General features: G+C 37.5%; 2 protein-coding genes across 5 annotated transcripts in view; one reads left to right on the forward strand and one right to left on the reverse strand.

Moving 5' to 3' along the window:
* Positions 1–2932: 2932 nt before the first annotated feature.
* LOC306989174 (oxoeicosanoid receptor 1-like) lies at positions 2933–6109 on the forward strand. 2 transcript variants are annotated; one of them, XM_079594594.1, is made up of 2 exons: positions 2933–3221; positions 4167–6109. In XM_079594594.1, the coding sequence occupies exon 2, from the start codon at positions 4193–4195 to the stop codon at positions 5132–5134; it is 942 nt and encodes a 313-aa protein (XP_079450720.1). In that variant the 5' UTR covers positions 2933–3221; positions 4167–4192; the 3' UTR covers positions 5135–6109. The 2 variants fall into 2 exon arrangements, with proteins under 2 accessions (XP_079450720.1, XP_079450721.1); XM_079594595.1 differs by lacking the exon at positions 2933–3221 and adding an exon at positions 3719–3814 and having other exon boundaries at positions 4167–5571.
* mta3 (metastasis associated 1 family, member 3) overlaps positions 5563–19920 on the reverse strand; it is a gene marked incomplete at its 3' end in the record, with an annotated part of 31634 nt that continues 17276 nt past the window's right edge. The window contains exons 11-20 of one of the 3 annotated variants that reach the window (XM_079594593.1): positions 19777–19835; positions 19457–19578; positions 18839–18996; positions 16488–16710; positions 12479–12571; positions 12221–12403; positions 12099–12130; positions 10211–10335; positions 8736–8755; positions 5563–6732 (exon numbers count right to left, since the gene is read on the reverse strand). In XM_079594593.1, coding sequence (XP_079450719.1) covers positions 8749–8755; positions 10211–10335; positions 12099–12130; positions 12221–12403; positions 12479–12571; positions 16488–16710; positions 18839–18996; positions 19457–19578; positions 19777–19835 — 1002 coding nt within the window. The remainder of the gene's footprint in view (positions 6733–8735; positions 8756–10210; positions 10336–12098; positions 12131–12220; positions 12404–12478; positions 12572–16487; positions 16711–18838; positions 18997–19456; positions 19579–19776; positions 19836–19920) is intronic. The other 2 variants (XM_079594592.1, XM_079594591.1) reach the window with 2 other exon arrangements.

The raw sequence follows: 19920 nt of genomic DNA on the forward strand, positions 1-19920 counted from the left end.
AGATGCGCTCTGCCTCAGCTCTGGAATGTGTTTGTGAGAAGCAGTTTAACCACTGACCCACCCAACCATTACCACAGAAATCTGATCCAGACAATCCTCTCAGCCTCCTTCATTGTGTGGGTGTGTGTGTGTGTGTGTGTGTGTGTGTGTGTGTGTGTGTGTGTGTGTGTGTGTGTGTGTGTGTGTGTGTGTGTGTGTGTGTGTGTGTGTGTGTGTGTGTGTGTGTGTGTGTGCGCTTCCTCTATCTGCTTTCTTTCTCTCCTTCTCTTTTAAAAAAAAGTGCCTAAACCTATTTTTCAAATTTTGTTCCCACAATGTTCTCCTTTCTTTAACCACTGATTACTCAATATGCTCACTCAAACACACACTCATACACTTTACAAACACCGGTTCACACTCATACACAGGCACTCATGCTGATTGCACTTTAATGGTAATCCATGAGCCGTGACAAGGCAATAAAATAAAACTTGAGAAGTTAAAGATGGTCATTCATTCCGCACATAAAGGCATTTATTTTTCTTCCCTTTTTTCCTTGTTGAGTTCAGGGCTTTCTCAAGTGCTAAGCATGTATACTGAGAAACAAAGTCAGTCATTAAATATGAAGTGTTTTGAATATTAAATATGTTTATAAATGAGAAATTATTATACAAATTTCTCTCATACGATATTGTTTATTATAGGTAGTTGGTTTGTTGGTTGGTTGGTTGGTTGGATGGATGGATGTATGGATAGATAGATAGATAGATAGATAGATAGATAGATAGATAGATAGATAGATAGATAGATAGATAGATAGATAGATAGATAGATAGATAGATAGATAGATAGATAGATAGATAGATAGATAGATAGATAGATAGATAGATAGATAGATAGATAGATAGATAATTAATTTATTCGAGAATACTGCTCTGTTTCTCAAGAACCCAAAGCAGCTGTTTTGTGGGATTTTGACATGGCAGTTTTTGCTGTGATAGAGCTAAGATGAAATCTGATCAAACCAAAAAAATTGACAAGGCTGTGCTGTTTATGTAAATGTTATGTTTATGTCAAATGTGCGCCAAGAACATAATTTTAAATAGAAACATATGAAACCATTGTGATGAGATGTTTCTAGATGACTAAAATGCACGTCCTGGTTTTGCAGAGTTAGACATGTTGCTGTGTCAATATATTTTGTTGATCCTGGAACAAATTTCCTGTCTGAAAATTGAGTCATAACCTTATCCCTAACCTTAACCCTACCCCTAAAATCAGAGGGAAATGATGTGAATAACACTGATGTAACCGGACCACTGAACACCAAACCCTGATTGTAAACTAAACTTGGCATAAACTGTAAATGTCCCTAAAATCTGACTGGTTGATTGCAATGTTGTTCCTGGATCAACAAAGATGTTGATCCAGGAACATGTTGCATGTGGTAAAATCAGGTTCTGCAACTAAGTAAGGCTATATCATCCAACTCACACCTCTAAATAGAAAATAGACTTTTAAAAAGACAACCATGTAAAGTTAAAATGATAGGAGCCAAAGAAACACTGTATTTAACTGTCGATATAAATGCATGAAGCATTTTCACTGTGAAGAAAACATGAGGTTACTGTGAAGGCTACAGCTATTTCCGGAAGTAAAATAAAGGGGGGAAGTGAAATAAATAATAAAACGTACAATTAATACAATTATGAACTGTATATTTAGAATGGCCATTCCTGAACACACTTTATCCTTCTCAGACTCATACAGTTCAGTTTAAAGTTCCACAGCGTTGTGGTTTTAACAACACGTGGCGAATGTCTACTGAGTCAATGCTGCCCCTTAGAGGCTACGCTCCGCCATTAACGCCAAATACATTGTACCAGAGCCCGTCTACGTCTATCCCTTATTAGACATTCTCTGATACTTTCTAATCGTGTGGTTTACTCACACACAACCCACTTCCTTTGAATTGTCCACATATTTACTGCTCAATAACCACCTTACGTAGGACTGTGAGTTAAGACATCCTTGATATATCTGTTTTCGACGTATGCTTAGATAAGTGATCATGAAGGACTGTGTATCAGCGTTATTACGCGTTGCGTAGAGGTAGGAACCCACCTATTTTGTCATCGTGCAAAACTCTGCTCCAGGTGAGGCTCGAACTCACAACCTCGGCATTGCTCTGCTTTGTACTGCTGTATAAGTACCGCGCGCTAACCGATTGCGCCACTGGAGCTCTAGCGGCTCTACGCAATAACACAGTTCATGAACGATTAGGAAGCCTATTTCAAATTACTTAGAGGTGTGTCATTGGGTATTGTCACAAGGTATTGTCTGTCGTCTCACTAAACATTACTCACTTACATTGCTTGAACTTTTAAAAAATATAAATATAAAATATAACATAATATATACATATTCTTATCACACATCCCAGTTAAAACCTTGCTATTTGGACGTTTTTCCATCACATTTCTATTAACTTTCAAGAAACATCAGAAAAAAATCAGACATGGAGGATACTGTAGCCTATATCTTTCTATTTTTTCATGAACACGTTTTCGAGTTAAATTATTTTCTTGTTTCATAGGCTACAAGGAAAGGTTCTACAAATAACTTTTCAGAATAAGAGAGGTTTCGCTAAATTTCTTATTTCTAATGAATTGCATTCACTGCAACTTAAGCAATTTAGATGAGATGCTTTTCACAACCAGCAGTAATCTCTACACGAAGACACAATCCCAGAGAAAGAAAGAAATTGTTGATAAAACCCCATCATAATTAGAAAATCTTCTCGAGGGAACCTCTGGCGAAATAGTCTTCTGGGCTTTGACGTCATGGGTGGCTACATATGCGACATCACATTTTGACAAAAGTTTATGATATTTTACCAGCATGTCAAAAGGTCAGAAATTCACCGCATATACAGGATATGACGTTAAGGCGGGGTTGCGACCTGTCTAAATAAAATAATAACGAAAAATAACTCAATAAAACTTCCTTGACTGCCTTCCTTGACTGGACACAGTGGTATCGCGTCCTGCGCAGTAGCCTACGCCTGGCGATCAGGAAGTTTGTGCTCACTTTCTGAGTGAAGTTCACTTTTCTCCGTTGAAATCTATGGGGTCGCTGTGTCCATCATCTTATATACTGTCTATGGTCCTCACACAGCAACTTAGCCTACAAGTTACAAAATTGTTCTCTCCTCCACAAAAGCGATAACGCCTGATCGTTTGGTAAGTCTGAAAATGCATTTAATTTACTTTGATTATATGCTTTATTATTTTGCCAAAGATGCCAAAACAATGTGGGCAAATAGATGAAGATGGATGGGTACCGAAACCCGCATTAAACGGGCCCCGGGGCTGAATTTTGAAAGACCGCTGTATCGATAAGCTCGGACGTTATCGGTTCTGCTGTCGGTAGCCTACTAAAGAGAAATTAAGAAAATACACATTGGCCTACTATTTAGCCTATTATTGCTATAAATACCTTTTTTTTTTTTTATCTCGCCAGCCATTTCTATGTATAATAATATTAAACCATTTGTAGCCTATGTGAAGCATTTTTGGTATTCGCAGTCCGAGAGAGAGAGAGAGAGAGAGAGAGAGAGAGAGAGAGAGAGAGAGAGAGAGAGAGAGAGAGAGAGAGAGAGAGAGAGAGAGAGAGACGAGCCATAGCGCACAACACGACAGCACGTCTGTAACGTTAATGATTGACGGCGGAGGACATAACTAATTATACGTGTGGTTACAGTTTAGATCTGTGATATTAGTCTGATTTTATTTTATATTTCGGCTTCCAAAGATTATAAAAATAATATATTGAGGTAAAACCATTAAAAACTTTTATTATTACTTTTAAATAATTTCTGAACATTGAACATTGGCTCTCAGTCTTTATTTGCCTGCGTGGTTCCTCAATATAATTTATAACAGTTATATATACATTGGAACTAGTAAATACACTAAGTTTTGTCATGCTAGCATGTGAGGAAACTTTTTTTTTTTTTTTTTTAGTCTGTCTTCTAGTTGTGTTACAACTAGCCCTGCGTTAGGTTGTGCCCTGCTCACCCCTACATTTTAATAGTAAATTATAAATCTGCAAAACTTATGTGTATATCAGGATTTTTCAGTGTTTTACTTATTAACTGTCTTAACACAATATTGATGTACTTTTAGGTTACAAGGTCGCACTGCTTTTCATCATGAGTAACATCACCTCCTGCATGGAATCTCAGACTCTTGTTTCTTCCATTTTAAAGCCCATTCTCATTTTGGAGTTCATCTTTGGCTTGCCTGGAATTGTGTTTGCCCTGTGGATTTTGTTCTTCAAGTCTCCATGGAAAGCTTGCAATGTGTACGTCTTCTGCTTGGTAATATCGGACCTCCTACTCCTCACTGGGCTGCCTTTCCTCATAGATTATCTCTTCCGTGGTGAAGACTGGATATTTGGCGAATCATTTTGCCGCTTCGTTCAGTATATTATATCTGTAAACAACTCGACAAGCGTGGCTTTCATGTCAATTTTAGCCGTGGACCGCTTCTTCAGGATACTTCACCCACACCATCGCATTTGTCGAATGAGTGTGAGACAAGCAATAGTGTTGGTTAGCACAGTTTGGGTGGGTGTTCTACTCCTTCGCCTTCCAGCCGCCTTGAACCTGGCTCTCGCATCACAGAAAAACTCATCGAAGCTCACATGCCACAGTTATCTGACATGGACATGGCCGTCGGTTCAAATGAGGATATATAATTCAGTACAGCTGATTGAGGTCCTGCTAGGGTTCACACTGGTGGTCTTCAGTTTTGTGCGTGTTTTCCGTCACGTCTACGGTCAGCAGTCTAAGAGGGCACACCGCAGGGTGGTGCGGGCAGTGAGATTGCTTCTGATTCTTGTGATCATGTTTGTTCTGTGTTTCCTACCTCCAGTCACTTTTGGCATCTTACTTCAAGTGTTTCCCTGTTCTCAATTCCTCATAGTTTGTCTTCATGCCTCTTTAGCTTTATCTTACATGAACTGTGCACTGGATCCAGTCATCTACTGCCACAGTAACGCTTGGTTCCGTGACACCTTGAAAGGCAAAACCAACTCAGTGGGGCTGACAAAGTTCAAGATGAGCATGAAGACGAACAGAAAAAAACCTTAATCTACCTGAGAAACTGTTTGTTACAATCATTGCAATAGGGAGTGTGAAAATAAACGTTGGCTTAAAGAGATAGTTCACCTAAAAATGAAAATTCATTCATCGTTTACTCACCCCTCATGTTGATCCAAACCTGTATGACTTTATTTATTTTCCGGGAAAACTAAAAGACAATATTTTGAAAAATGTTTCAACTGTTTTTGTGGTCTAAAACAGCAATTTCAGGCCCTATTGGGTTCAAAATATCTTATTTTGTTATACATCAGAAGAAAGACATGATAGAAAATGAACATTGATGACAGAACTATCTCTTTAAGACCGGCTTGAACTCTGAATAGTGACCTAATGAATTATAATTTTGCCCTAAATTGTCTATATGGTATACTGTACACTGTTACATCAATTGCTTTTTGAACTATTACACAGACGTACAATCTGTACTGCGCTTTTTTATTTAGCATTTTTCAGTAAATGTGTGACATACAATGAAATACAACAAAAATGTATGAGGCATTGAAAACAAAATAGCTTATTGTTTCACTGTCACATGCTATATACACAGCCGGGATAATGAACATTCCCTTAGCCAAATTTTAATTATGACTTCTGCCAATGGTCAGTTTGTCATTTTAACTGGTGAAGTGCTGAAAAAAAATTGGCTTTATTTGTTAAGAAGCCAATAAAGAAACGTCTTACAAACATCTAAAGGGTATTACTGGCATCTGAAAGAGGGGAACAGAACCATAATGTCCTGAATTAATATTTAAGAGTTGCAAAGCTTTGACTTCCACAAATCATTACAACATCTCCAGTTAAAAGAATTGATTGAAACATGCTCTCAGTTAAAACCACCAATTAGCCAGTAACTCAACATCCAATCCAGTCCTCGCATGAATACAATATAAAAACAGCTCACAAACTTGTACTTGTCATGATACGCACAGAAGATACAGAGAAATAAAGAAAACCATTCAATGCAGAGCTAACTGAATTTACAATGAGCACACTAACACTTCTCAAAAGAGTCTGTTGAATGGTCAGCATCAGCGTTGATCTGTACATGATACATATTTGTGGAACCCTGTAAGTTTAGTTGCCACAGCCATATATTCTCAGTGCTCAGAGCCGACGTTATAAGTTGCTGTAAGGTAAAAGTGTTTAAGTTGCGCTTGTATTGAAACTTAATGAGCATTTAGTACTTAGAAAGATATTGAAACAAGAGCCGTAGGCTGTCATCCAAAGAAGTGCTGAATATACAAGTATAATTTTTTTTTTAGTGGTTGGGTTATTAGCTAAATGCTTTATTATTGTGAGCCTTTTGTCCAGAGGTGGAAGCGAAAGTTTTAGAAGAAGTAGAATGAGGAAGCAAATTGAATGGGCAAGTGAAACTCCAAACGGTAAACTGACAGACGGGAGAGAACAATGCAGATGAATGTCAGTCATGGATGACGATTGGACCTCGCATCCGTAAACTGGGGTGAGGGGGCGCCAGTACAGGTACCTGTGCTGGCCCCTGAGGGACCCTGCGCAGGCTGATCTGCTCACATGGTTGTCTACATGCTCTTCTTAACTGTGAACGGGAGAGCAGCCTCCTGGCTTTCCTGAGAGGAAGAGGAAGATAAAACATAACATATCATTGTCTTTTGTAATGTCATCAATCATGCAAACCTTACAATTAACAATAGATACTTATTTAATTTTTTTATAGCTGAGCTGGATAAATGTATGTTTTTTGTTATATAATTTATGGGGAAAAAACGTATTCCTGAAAGATATTGTATATTTTTACATTTGCTAAATAATGTTTTTAGCAATTAAGTAAATTGTAATTATATTTTACAGTATTATTGTATTTTTGATCAAATAAATGCAGCTTAAGGCTCGTTCACACCCAGGAACGTCGATAACTATAATGATAACCATAAATATATAGTTCTAACAATCGTTTTTGAATAGCCTATAAAATAATACCACACCACAAATATAACAATAACGGAACGGCACAAAGAAACGATATCGTAGTCACTTAAAAAAAAAAAATAATAATAATAATAATTCAGCTAATGAACGATAAAAAAAAACATTGAGCATTTAAAGCGGCAGACGACAAAACTGCAGCATGTGGTTAAATTAAACAAAACGACATCGTCCTCTGGTGGCTAATATATCGTGATAGTTATCATTCCTGGTGTGAATGGATCTTTAGTCAGAATAAGAGGCTTCTTTAAAATATATATATATATATAAATATATATTAAATCTTATATCAAAAGTTAAATATATATAGCCTATCAGCATATATTTTGATATATTCATTTAAATAAAACTTTGACTATATGAGTAAGTGCAATCATTTTGAATGCTCATTAAACTATGATGGAAAACCCTGTGTTGTGCAATAATTTGTGAGCAAGCAGGATATTTCTCAAATATTGTGACAGGAAAAACACAACAAGGAACTAACATGCTTTATCATATTTTGCAAGCTTTGCAATTTGAGGGGAGAATGAGCGCAATTACATGTAGGCCTATATAAAATATCAAGAAAGTTGAACTGGAATTGGTTTGTGTGTATCGCACTACAATTGTGTTCAGCTTGGCACGTTACAGATATTAAAGATAAACATAAATAATGTTCTACTCGAGTCGTGATCAGGTCCATAACATAAAGAGAAAGGAAAGAATAGTCTGGGTCTAATATTCATGCAAAATAAATGAGGCATACAGGCATCCACAGGGGACAGCCCTTAATAAAAGAACCGTTAACTGGGTCTCGAGCAAGAAATATATAATGACAATCTAGAATGTAATACTGTGTACGTGTGCTTGCATTTATAGCATCTCTGTTTACTTCATAAATGAACACAAAGACATAATTAACACCACACAGCCTCAATATAACTGTGATTCGGCTGCATGCTTTTGCACTGATGGATTTGATCAGTTCTTTAGCAAAGCAAATGCAAACATTTAACGCTACAAATACTGAAACGTTCAAATTGAAAGGTTTCAGTTGAAGAAACCCTTATATTTTTTGTATCTTTTTTTAACATCAACTCCAACGTCTGAATGTAGAACTGATTGCAATTTCAGTGAAAGAGACTCCTGGCAGAGTGTGACGATGGTGTAAAACGGCAAGAGAACCAGGCTCAGCCACAGACCAGATCCCATTTGTCTCTGGGTCTCCTGCCTTGTTAAAGGCTAATCTTTCAGAGCAGGGGCGCTAAATTTAGCCTAGCATCCGCTCCAGTGCTGGAGGCCATAGGGAGCTGTGCAAGTCATGGCTCATATGGATGTGGCTGTAATGGAGAGGCATTTTTCTTCAAGCTTCAGCTCACATCTACTTCTCAATGCCAAAGATGTTAAAACCAAACCCCTTGCTGCTGTGGGTGAACTATTATGACTATCTGACTTCTATTTATCTGATCCACATTACGCATTAAAACACATTTTGCAGGTTGAGGTGTCAAAAGCCACCAGGATGGCGCTTCATATTAAGTGTACATATTAATTGAGTGTCTCTTTTGGTTATACATTTCATACATTTTGCAAGACTCCACAGGTAATGTGGTTTAGCCTTTGTGTACGGTGCGTGCGATCTTACCATGGTCAGGTGTCTAACAGCTGCAGCAACAAAACGAGACAAGCAAACAGTCACTAAAAAGTAGATAAAAAACACTTTGATCCATGATACAACAGGGCAAATCGTGTCCAATTTCCCCTGCTCGAAACAAATTATCTTTATTTGTAATTAATTAACTTAAGTTTAATTTGAATGTAACTAGAACTTCAGACACACTTCACATCCAGTCTGTGCTTTAAACTCACTGCAAACAGGGATTTCAATCATTAGCATGTGAATGTGTAAAATTCATGCAGTCTTACACGTTTGGTAAAAAGTGAGCCAATAATGTCTGCAGATCTTAATCCTTTTTAATTTCATTTCAGTTGACTGGGAATTAAAAGCAAATATCAAGCTAATCTTTTCTCCATATTACTGTGAATTGAAGGAGGATGGCTGTGGAGACCATCTTCAGTCTAAACAACACTGCTGATATATTTTGTTATGCCTATACATTGTTATACGAACATAAAAAAAAGACAATTCACAAAAATCTGCGTATATCTGCAAGGTAGTGAGACAAGTACACCAGCAATCAAAAGTTTGGACACACTCAACTAAACTAAATACATAAAACAAACCTTAAAAAAAAAAAAAGCAAACAAAACGATAGCAAAAAGGTAGCAAAACTATGAAATAACAAAAATGTAAGTAAGTGATTGAATTGAATTGAAAAGTTAAACCAATCAATCTTATATTTTATTTTCATAAAATATGTAACTTATTCATCAACTTACCCATTTCAAATAAACAAATACATAAAAAAATGTCAAGCATTTAACATTTATCAAGCATAAAAGGTTTTAGGATAATGAGAATCATTAAATCAGTCTTGTGTGCTCAAACTTTTGACTGGTAGCGTATGTGTGTTTGTGAAGTGTTAAGTTACCTGTGGAGTCTCATCTCTCTGGATTAAAACTAACCTCAATCTGCATCAAAAAAATCATTTGTTTTCAGTTGTCTCTCCATGCCACCACAGATTAATGGGATCATGGGTATTGGTAATTATAAGATCTTTGTTATTGAAAAATTGTCCCTGACGTCTGAGATTGATTGGCCCATTTCCTACACTGACAACTCTGGCTTAGACCCTCTTACCCGCCACTGTCACTGGGTATGACCAATGCAGTAATTACACATGTGCCAATCCTGTCACCAAGATCAGTCACTCTTAGGTGAAGGTTGAATCAAAATGATGGAAACCTAATCAGATGTGTCATACCATCTCAGGGGATAATCTCTGCAGGTGCCAATCATGAAAGAACAAGGTAAGGTTTCCTTTTTGACATGGAGTGTGTCTGCCCTGCTGTTTTCTATTAAATTCGTCTCTAAGATCTATGTACGGGCCAGTGTATTTCAGTGTCTCTTAGTGAACAAGGCACAACAAGTTTAGGTTTGAGGAGTGCGATGCCATGGGAAATAGTGCCAAAATGGACAGCAAGGTTTGGATTGCACACCTCGTCTCTCGGGACACCAGGAAGAAGCTGTCATCGGGGGCATCGATCCAGTTGGGTCGTCTCTTACGGAGCATCAGGCCACTGGCGCGAAGGCTAGAGCCACCTGTGCTGCTTCCGTTATGCTGCTAAAAAAAGCAAAGGAAATGAACATCTTATACTTCCAATACTTTTAAACATTGAGTCAAAATGCCCTCAAAGGACTTCCCAGTATTCATTTTATAGAGAGCATAAAACATTTGATTGATGTCTAGAAGCTTAAGAGTCTTAAAGCAATAAAAGAAAAAGAAAATCTATAAAACTATGTTGAAAGAGCATATTAGCAATGAAAATTAATACATTTATATATTACATACATAACATTTTACATGAATAAAATTAGTTGTTGATAAGTTGATTGTTTTCTGTGTTGAAATTGACTTTTTCTTATTGAAAGCTGTAAAATATTCAAAAAAAATGTAAGATAATTACATTAAAATATTTACTGCCCATGCATTTATTTATTTGTTTATTTTAAGTAGTCATATAATAAGCAGAATAATGCAGGTTATTATAACCCTGTTGGTGTGTTTTTCCTCTCCTTTACTTAAAGAATGACAGTTGATGTATTCACTTCCATAGGAGTAATAATAAATAATGAATCTATTGACTTCCAAAGTAGGGAAAAAAATACTCGTCAATGGGCTCATCAACACTGTTTAGTTACCGACATTCTTCAAAATATCTTATTTTGTGTTCAGCAGAAGAAATAAATTCATACAGGTTTGAAACAACTTGAATTCTTGAACTTGAACTCTTAAATGAGTTACTCCCCAACAAATACTAGATATATGACATAGACCTCTAGTAAACTTTAAATCACAAAATCCACAACTAAAGTATTCATAACAATTTTATTATATTGGTGTCTTAGGTTCAAACCCAAACTGGGACCAATAAATGATTTGGTCCCATATGTAAAAAATAATACCTAGTGATAAACAACTGAAAAAATAAAGCAACTTCTGATATTTTTCTTTTAGAATTGACAGGCCAATAATGAGGTGAAGATCCGTCCACTATATTTACTTTATTCATCTCACTGATGAACAGTGACTGCCTTTGTGTTTATTTTGCCATCTCTCACTTCTCATTTCCATTTTACCCAGCCACAATAATCAGTGGGAAACCTTAGAGGCTGGAGATTGAAGCTGTCACCTGAACCAATTCACAGCGTCAACAATATCTGCATTTGAATATGTTATAAGATGGTATATCTCTCTCAGCAACACAAATGCTAAGTTATTGTCTTCCAGTCTGATGAAAGCACATGATAATACCTTCCTGTTTCAGTCTGGGTAGAGAGACAAGTATCAATCAACAGTTTGGACATTCCTATTCATCTTTATGATTATTTTGCAAACAAAACTAAACTAAATACATAAAAAAAGAAAAGAAGAGAGAGATCCCAAATTTACAATTTGTCTCATTAACACAAATGAAAAGTTATTTTTTTCCAGTCTAATGAAAGCACACGGTAATCCTTCCTGCTTCAGTTTAGGTAGTGAGACAAGTATCAATCAACAGTTTGGACATACCTACTCATCTTTATAATTATTTTGCAAACAAAACTAAACAAAACAACACACAAAATAAAACCAAAAAGAAACAACCAAACAAAAAACAATCAAACCAAACAAAACAGAAAACAAAACAAACAGCTTATATAATAGCACAAATAGAAGTATGGGATTTCTGCAATAAAAATTATACAAATACATCTTATATTTTAGTTTAATAAAAAAGTATTTTTTTCCCAACATCCATTAAAAAAATAAATAATAAACAAACAAATAAAATAGACAAAATGTAATGTTTTGTGATACCAGTGAATCCAATCATTTATACTTACCAGAATGGGTCCCACAATATGAGCTGGATTGTCTATCATGAAAAAAAGAGGTGTGCATTAGCATGTCATAATGACATCCATCTTTAATATTACACAAACATGCATTTTAATTGTAAACCCACCTTGTCCTGGAGCACCGGCCCTCCTCTCCGCGGATTCAACCCGGCTGTGGTGATGGTAGCTTCGTTTTCCCAATATGCCAAGCGGGCCATGGCTGGGAAGAGAGGACAGCAGGCGTCGTGGGGGCTGCACCTGTAGGCCAGGGGTGCGGTGAGGCCGCTGAACATGAGTTGCTGGACGAGACTCTGAAATGACAGCAGATTCAGTGTGATCCGAGAGTCACATCCCAGTGGATGCAGCTCTAATGTAGTGTGGCTCACCAAGGTACTGCAAGACGCTGGTCAGGGTGCTCCTCGGGGAGGATTTGGGCTTCATAGGTCGCCCTGTCATGCCCTCTGACACCCGGATCATATCTATTCATCGACGGGCAGTACAGAACAGACAAACGGAGATAGAAGCAAGTCAAAGAGCAAGAAAGAGACATTCACACTTAGACACCAACATGAGGCAGACTGAACAGGCTGGCTTGATGGATGTTGCGGTGATACACCAACCCTGCGGTGACTAATCTTTCTGACCAGACAACCGTTTTCATGGGAGCAGCATGTAGAGTCAAATCTCATTTTCTCCACTGATCGTTCTTTAGGCCCTAGTGAACATAATTTCTTCCTGCTGAACTCCGGAGTATTGATCTGACCGCAATGAACCCATTAAAATCACTCCAACTTTCTTCGGTTCGTTTAAAATTCATTAAAACTCCAGAGGAGTCAAAAGTTGTTTAAAGCCATTCTCTTCAGGCGGTTCTTCTTGATGTCTTGGAGAGAAACTGTCTTGAAGATGTACCGATACAACTTTTTTTTTACCTCTTCAACAATATATCGAATGTGAAAAAAACATTGCTGAATTGAGTGATGCATTATCTTCTGACACAAAATCCATTCTTTAAATTGAATGAAACCGGTGCCTTAAGGGAGGTGCTCAAAGAGTGGTTCTCCGTTAGGTGTTAAACTCTCCATTCGAGTTTCCTTCACATTTGAATCCTCATGACTGCGAATGTGTTTTATTAAACTCTCATGATTCATATTTTCATTTGTATGTCACATTTCAATGGGGGTAAACTTGATTATTCCATGATTTTCATGCACGGTCTCTGATGGGCAGGCAAGATGTTGAAAATAACCTGGTTAGCCAGCATGTTGGATGAGGTTGGAAAGAGGAAAAAAACAAATGTGATGTTGCATTCACAGCAGCTTCTTATGAGTGTGTGCATGTAAACACAAGTCATGAAGGCACGGCAGGAGCCGATGGAGCTCATGCTGTCGGAGATTTCTCACGATTGACGCTCTGCTCGGCCTGGCCTGTCGGTGTGCGTGCAACAGAGTGATGGACAGGTACACGAGACACATGAAACTACAAAGACTCAGGATGGTTTCAGCCATGGTTTTATTTGTGTTTTGGTTACCCACAAGACATTCACACAAAGAAAAAGAAAAAGAGAGAGACAAACCAAAGAGCATGCCCCCACCCGGGTCCCTCGTGCTTCAGGACACAGATGTCAGAACAACTTCTTATGGCTGGGGATACATACAGACATGTCTGGGGTGGAGACAGGGGTGGAATGGAAGCATAGAATGAGGGTTTCGCATGATGGGAGGTGGGCGATGCAAAACTGAGAGGAACGTGTGATTGGACGGATGTAGAGCAGGCGATTGGCTCTCTTTCCCTGTAAAACTGACCTATTTACAAGTGCCTGTCAAGAGGAAACAGCTGTCCTCGGGGCAAAGGCTGGCAACCATGATCTGTAAACTCATCTTTGGGCTTGTTTTCAAAGCTTATTTAGTTTGTGATTTATTTGAAAAATATAAGAGATGCATCCCAGCAAGCAATAGCCATCATTTTTCAGTCTCGGTTAACCAGACCTGATATAGTCCGGCTATACGTAACCCACTTCTAGCCCAAAATAACCTTACATTTGGTTACATGTCGTTTTTGCCTAAATAACTTGCGAGATATAGGATATTCCATCATGTAAGCGAACTCAACAGTGATTACAAGGTGTTTGGTTTCATTTCTTTGACATGTTCTATGCGTAGCCTGCGCGTCTATTCTCGGGCTATGGTTAAACGTCTATTACATTTTAAGCCTCAGTTTAGCCTAGACGTCAGGGCTGTGTTTGGGCAGCTATTAGAAGTCTTTTAAACGCAAAATTGCTTGCTGGGATGTTTCCCTTTCATTCCAACTTAGTATTTCATTGATTAACGTCAACTTGCATCCGCTCTATGACAAATAATTAATCAGTAACTATTTAAGACCCTCAAAAAATCTTGAATTATTGCATAAACCGCATTCCATTCTCTTTGAAACTGCGGGTCTAGTGCCATTTCCACTTCAAGGCACAAAGTCCTAATCAATTGAAGCCATTGAACCAACTTCCTCAGCATTTAAAATTGGCTGTTTGATAAATGACAGACTAGTGTGCAAACTCTTAAAGAGGACAAACTTCAACGTTTACAAATCAGAACAGAAACAAATAGACTAATGTACTGTATGTCTACTCTTGTTCCAATTGCATGACTCAGTGTTTTGTAAATGATTCCTTCCAACTTATTGAACATCTAATTAATTAGATCATAAACTGCACCAATGATGAGACTGATAGTCCATCATCTTTGCATTACTGAATAGCACAACAGAAGAGTTAACACTTCATCATCTCATTACATGCATGCCTCTGAACAGCCTGTCAGTGTTAGCTACCGAATGACTGATTGGCAGCACACGTAATAGCAATTCAATTAGCCATTCCACATCATAGTACATATATATTGTTTTGTATACCATTCTGCTTCAATAAAATAGACATTTTGCCCTTAGACATTAACATTCTCTCGGGTACAATCAGTGATGAAACGGTCTATATTCAAAGGCAGTTGAGTAGAAATGGAAAAAATTAAAGCATTGACGCATACACTAACCAACATTCCACACTGAGGAGGTACATATCTTCATAGATTATTCTGACAGGGACTTTATTTAGGCTACAAATCTTGGCACGCACCATTAAGAATTCTTGTACTTTCGTCTGTTGATGTAACAAATAATCGTAATAATTAATTTGATCTCAGTCAAAAAAAAAAAAATCTTATTGCACACTTTATAATGGATAAACAAATGAAATTTTAAAAGGCCAAAAGCAAAATCATGCATGTGTTGAATGTGCGTACTTCCTAGTACTAAGTGTATGGTTAGGTTTGACGATGAGGTTATGTGTAAAATCTTCTGAAAATAAACTAAATTATAAAAAGATCCTTGGTTGACATTAGAGGGGAGTTTGTTCAGTGGAAAAGCAAAGAGATCCTTCTGCTACAACCAACTGTCCTGAGAACGTCCCAACACGTTCGCATTTAAAGGCCAGAAAGATGTTGACCAGTCTAATAGTGACCATTTACAAATATATTTACATATAAAATGTGGATACGATTACACACTAAAATCCTATACTGCGTCAATCCAACTCTGAAACCGACTTTATATTCAAATCCTCCCAAAAAAGAACTAGAAGCAACAAAAATATATCCCATTTCCTTCAATAGTAGCGCCGAGAGCATAAAAAAAAACATGAGTGCAGGGAATGATATTGAGGGGGAAAAGAATGTAAAACCAAAACAGCTTATCTTTCTTAAGAGGAAAAAAGGAGAAAGCACATTTTAAAAAGTAAAAAAATAAGTAACTTTAAACAAACCAGTTCCCCTATTCTCATATATATATGTATATATATATATATATATATATATATATATATATACTCTTTCATTGAAGCTTTTAATAAATATAAGGCTCAGACTATGATATGCATTTAATTTCAAGTATAATTACAATGTAAGGTGAAGCAAGCATAATAGAGCATCTTGTCAGTCTTTGTGTGTAATGTGTGCATACAAAACTCTCAACAAACTGAGAGAAGTGCTAAAAATGTGCTTATGTTCAATTTAAACAACATCGTAATACCCTTAAACCAAATCAATAAGGTTGGTGGGGAAAAAAGTGAATTTGAACTGAAAAGATGATTGAAACGCAAAATATGGAGGACAGGCAGTCTTTATTGGAAATGGGGTGGGGAGAATACAAAAACCAAAATAAAATATAATAACAATAATTATAATAATAATAATAATAATAAAAACAGTACAAGACAGGAAGATGGAGGGGAGGAATGACAGCGAGATGTGGACAGGTGTGGTCGGGGAACAGAGCGGGTGGGACAGTGTAGGTGGGTGTGTGTGTGCGTTTGCACGCGAGGCTGAAGTTAGGAATTTAAAGAGCTCTTACACTCCGCCTTTATGGCACCACAGTTAATGGGCACAAAGGGGCGGCGCGCGGCCCGGCGCAGCCTGATGAGATCGCGGCACATGTGACGCGCCAGCTTGGTGAGGCGCGTGGCCTGCAGGAGGAACGCCTGCTTGGTCTTCATTGAGGATTTGGGACTGCCGCTGTTCCTCATTGGAACCATGTGGGAAGACTGACGGGCGCCGTGGCCACGAGAACGAATCTCCTATGGAGAGACAGACAAGGAAATTAAAGATTGATATAGGAAAAACAAAGTAAAGTGGGACAGTGATAAAACAACAAAAAGCGAGAGGGAGAATATAATGGCTTTCTTAAAGGGGTCATCGGATGCAAAATTCACTTTTATATAGTGTTTGCATATAAATGTGTCTTTGCAGTACGTGGACAATCCTCAAAAATCTGAGGATTTTTAATCCTCAGAAATTAACTTTTGTCAAAATGGTAGTTGAGTAGCTGTCAATGGAGGGACAGAAAGCTCTCAGATTTCATCAAAAAGATCTTAATTTATGTTCTGAAGATGAACGAAAGTCTTACGGGTTTGGAACGACATGAGGGTGAGGAATTGATGACAGAATTTTCATTGTTGTGTGAACTTCTGAGATGGGACAATCCTCCAGATGTCTATCTGACCTTGGTTCATTTGCAACCAGGATAAACACTATGGTAACACTTTTCATATATACAACAACAAAGAAAAATGATTCGACTTTCCCATTCATTAATTTAGGCTATTGTTCATTTCTATATTACAAATACATTTCAAGTGAGTAATTTCATATTTTATGAACAAACATGAAATAATGAACAGTAGAATAGTAGTGTACGGTAATAAACATTAACCAAGTATTTTACTCGGCTCGCTGAAGTATTTTATTCTGATTTGTCAATTGCAGATAAAAGTACATGATCCCTATACATACTCTACCGTTCAAAAGTATGAGGTCAGCAGGTTATGTCAGCAGAGTAAAAAAAAAAAAGAAAAGAAAAAAAGAGTAGCTTATGGTTTTGAAATAAGTTATAATGCTTATGAAGGCTGCATTTATTTAATTTAAAAAAATACAGTAATATTGTTAAAGGTAGGGTATGTGATTTGCAAAACGGCCGGTATATTTTGAAAATACACAACTCAAATGGTCCTACCTTCTTTCCTTTGACTCCACCCATTCAAAGAACATGGACCAATCAATGGTACGACCGATTGATTGACACACTTACTGTCCAATGATTCTAGGTGGTCTTGGAAATGATTGGCTGGTGTTTTTTGAGTCCTGCCTGCTCCACAGATGATTAAATTGCTTAATTTTTATTTCAGTGCTTCTAACTCAGTGGCTGTAAGTGGGTTAGGAATAGGATTTTAAGTGATTTTGAAAAAATGGCCAAAAAAGAGAATTACATACCCCACCTTTAAATATTACAATTTAAAATAACTTTTCTTTTATATATATATATATATATATATATATATATATATATACATATATTTATTCGGTTTCACACAATTCTTCAGAAATCATTCTAATATAATGGGTTGAAGAAAAAAATTATCCGATGCATTACGATTCTGAGACTATCAGAAAGAAGAATAGTAGTAAGTAGTTTTGTGTTTTTTAACCGCAGATGAGCTATGGGATTATGTTGTGCTCTAGAAACAGTCATAGTCTGCTTGCTGCCAATTTCACACACATAAAAACCCTCAAACAAGAATATAGACAAATTAGAAGGGCAATTGCGGGCTTCATTGCACAGGAAATGCACTGGAAAAAACGTGCACTTTGCCTAATTTTACGCTTAAAACGAACAGACTCGCCCGCCAGTATTTCATTTTTTTCCCTTTTAAATGTATTGTTTTCCCCTCATTTATGCCGCTTGGAATGCAGTAGGCCTATATATATTCAAAACACAAATCTCACTTACTAAAAGGCGGCTGCTTTCAAGTGCTCAAGTGCGCTCATGGCATGCGTCTGTGTGCGACTGCGTGTTTAAGTGGTTAAACACTTGCATCTCAAAATGCTTTAATGAGGCGATCGGATCGTGAGGTGCTTAAAGATTCCCACCCTTACCTAATATGCAGATTTCATATTATCATCAATGTGGAAACCATGATACTTAATTTTTAGGATTATATTATAAATATAAAGTTAAAAAGAACAGCATTTATTTGAACTAGAAGAATTTTGTAATATTGTAAATGTCTTTACTGTCACTTTTGATCAATTTAATACATCCTTGCAGAGTAAATATACTTACTTTCAAAAAATACTTACGGACCCCAAACTTTTGAATGGTATATAAACACTATATGCACCTTAATCCAAACTGAGAGCAGTACTTACATTGGGTGCAGGGCTTGGAGGCGTTTTTTCCTCTACCCCCTCAGCTCTGCTTGGCATCTTCAGGCCACCATACTTTTTCCAGTACATCCAGCAGGATACACACAGGCGACACTGCATGTTTGGAGGACCCCAGGAGTACCACTGAGCCGACTGTACACCTGTCAACAGAGAAGAATAAAATGAAAGAAATAAGAATGCAGGTCTAACTACGCCTGGTGGGTCATATTCTCTAGCAAAATCTCTTTCATATTAAATTAATTCTGTATAACCAAGTCTGTCTAAAGGAACACTGGAAAATTAATTGCAAACAGAAAAGAAATATAACGTGATGTCCTACAACACAATGAAAGGATTAGGTGTCGAGAGGGATTAAAATCCTTTTATGCTCCCCCAATGTGAGTTCATTACTAAAAAGCAAGATTGACCCAGACTAATCATCGCTGATCGCATGGATTGTGATGCGGCAGCTTTGATTGATCAGATTGGAAGATAAAAGGGTGAAAATGCAGTATCCAGCCCCATTGATTACAGGAGGCGTGACATGTCCTTCGGGAAAAGCAGTGAATTGATTGGATGGCTGTGTTGACTGTAATTAGGCGAAGAGGGGTCCTTACTCACCAAAACAGCTCTCGCATGCGCGTCCGCCTCCGGCTGTGTGGAAACTGCCTGTGCCGGCTGCACCGTTCACAGTTGCCATTTTGCCGTTACTGACGGAGATCTGGTTAGGGTTGGGTTTATTGCTGTGAGAAGAAACACAAATGACATTACACACTATAATCTTTTACAGCAGGTTTATAAACATGCAAAAAATCGAAACCTGAGCGCAAGTGATCGCTGGAGATGCATCCGAGACTGATCCTAGAGTCAGACGTATATAAATCATGCGAATGGTGTACAGGTCTTTGAAATGCTGATGTTTTAAAGATGTCCACACTCACTATGTGGGGATGTAGACTTGCTTCAGCTTGCTCTCTGCTTCAGCGGCCTTCAGTCGTTTCTGTACAAAGTCATAAACATTCAGCACTAAGCGAGATCGAGAACAGTCAGAGCAAACAGAGAAAGAGATTTCCAGATTATTAGTG

Source organism: Phoxinus phoxinus (genome assembly GCF_949152265.1).
Source record: "Phoxinus phoxinus genome assembly, chromosome: 21".
Taxonomy (NCBI): domain Eukaryota; kingdom Metazoa; phylum Chordata; class Actinopteri; order Cypriniformes; family Leuciscidae; genus Phoxinus; species Phoxinus phoxinus.

Coding starts and splice junctions, on each gene's coding strand:
- LOC306989174 (XM_079594594.1), top strand. CDS start 4,193: ATGAGTAACATCACCTCCTGCATGGAATCTCAGACTCTTGTTTCTTCC.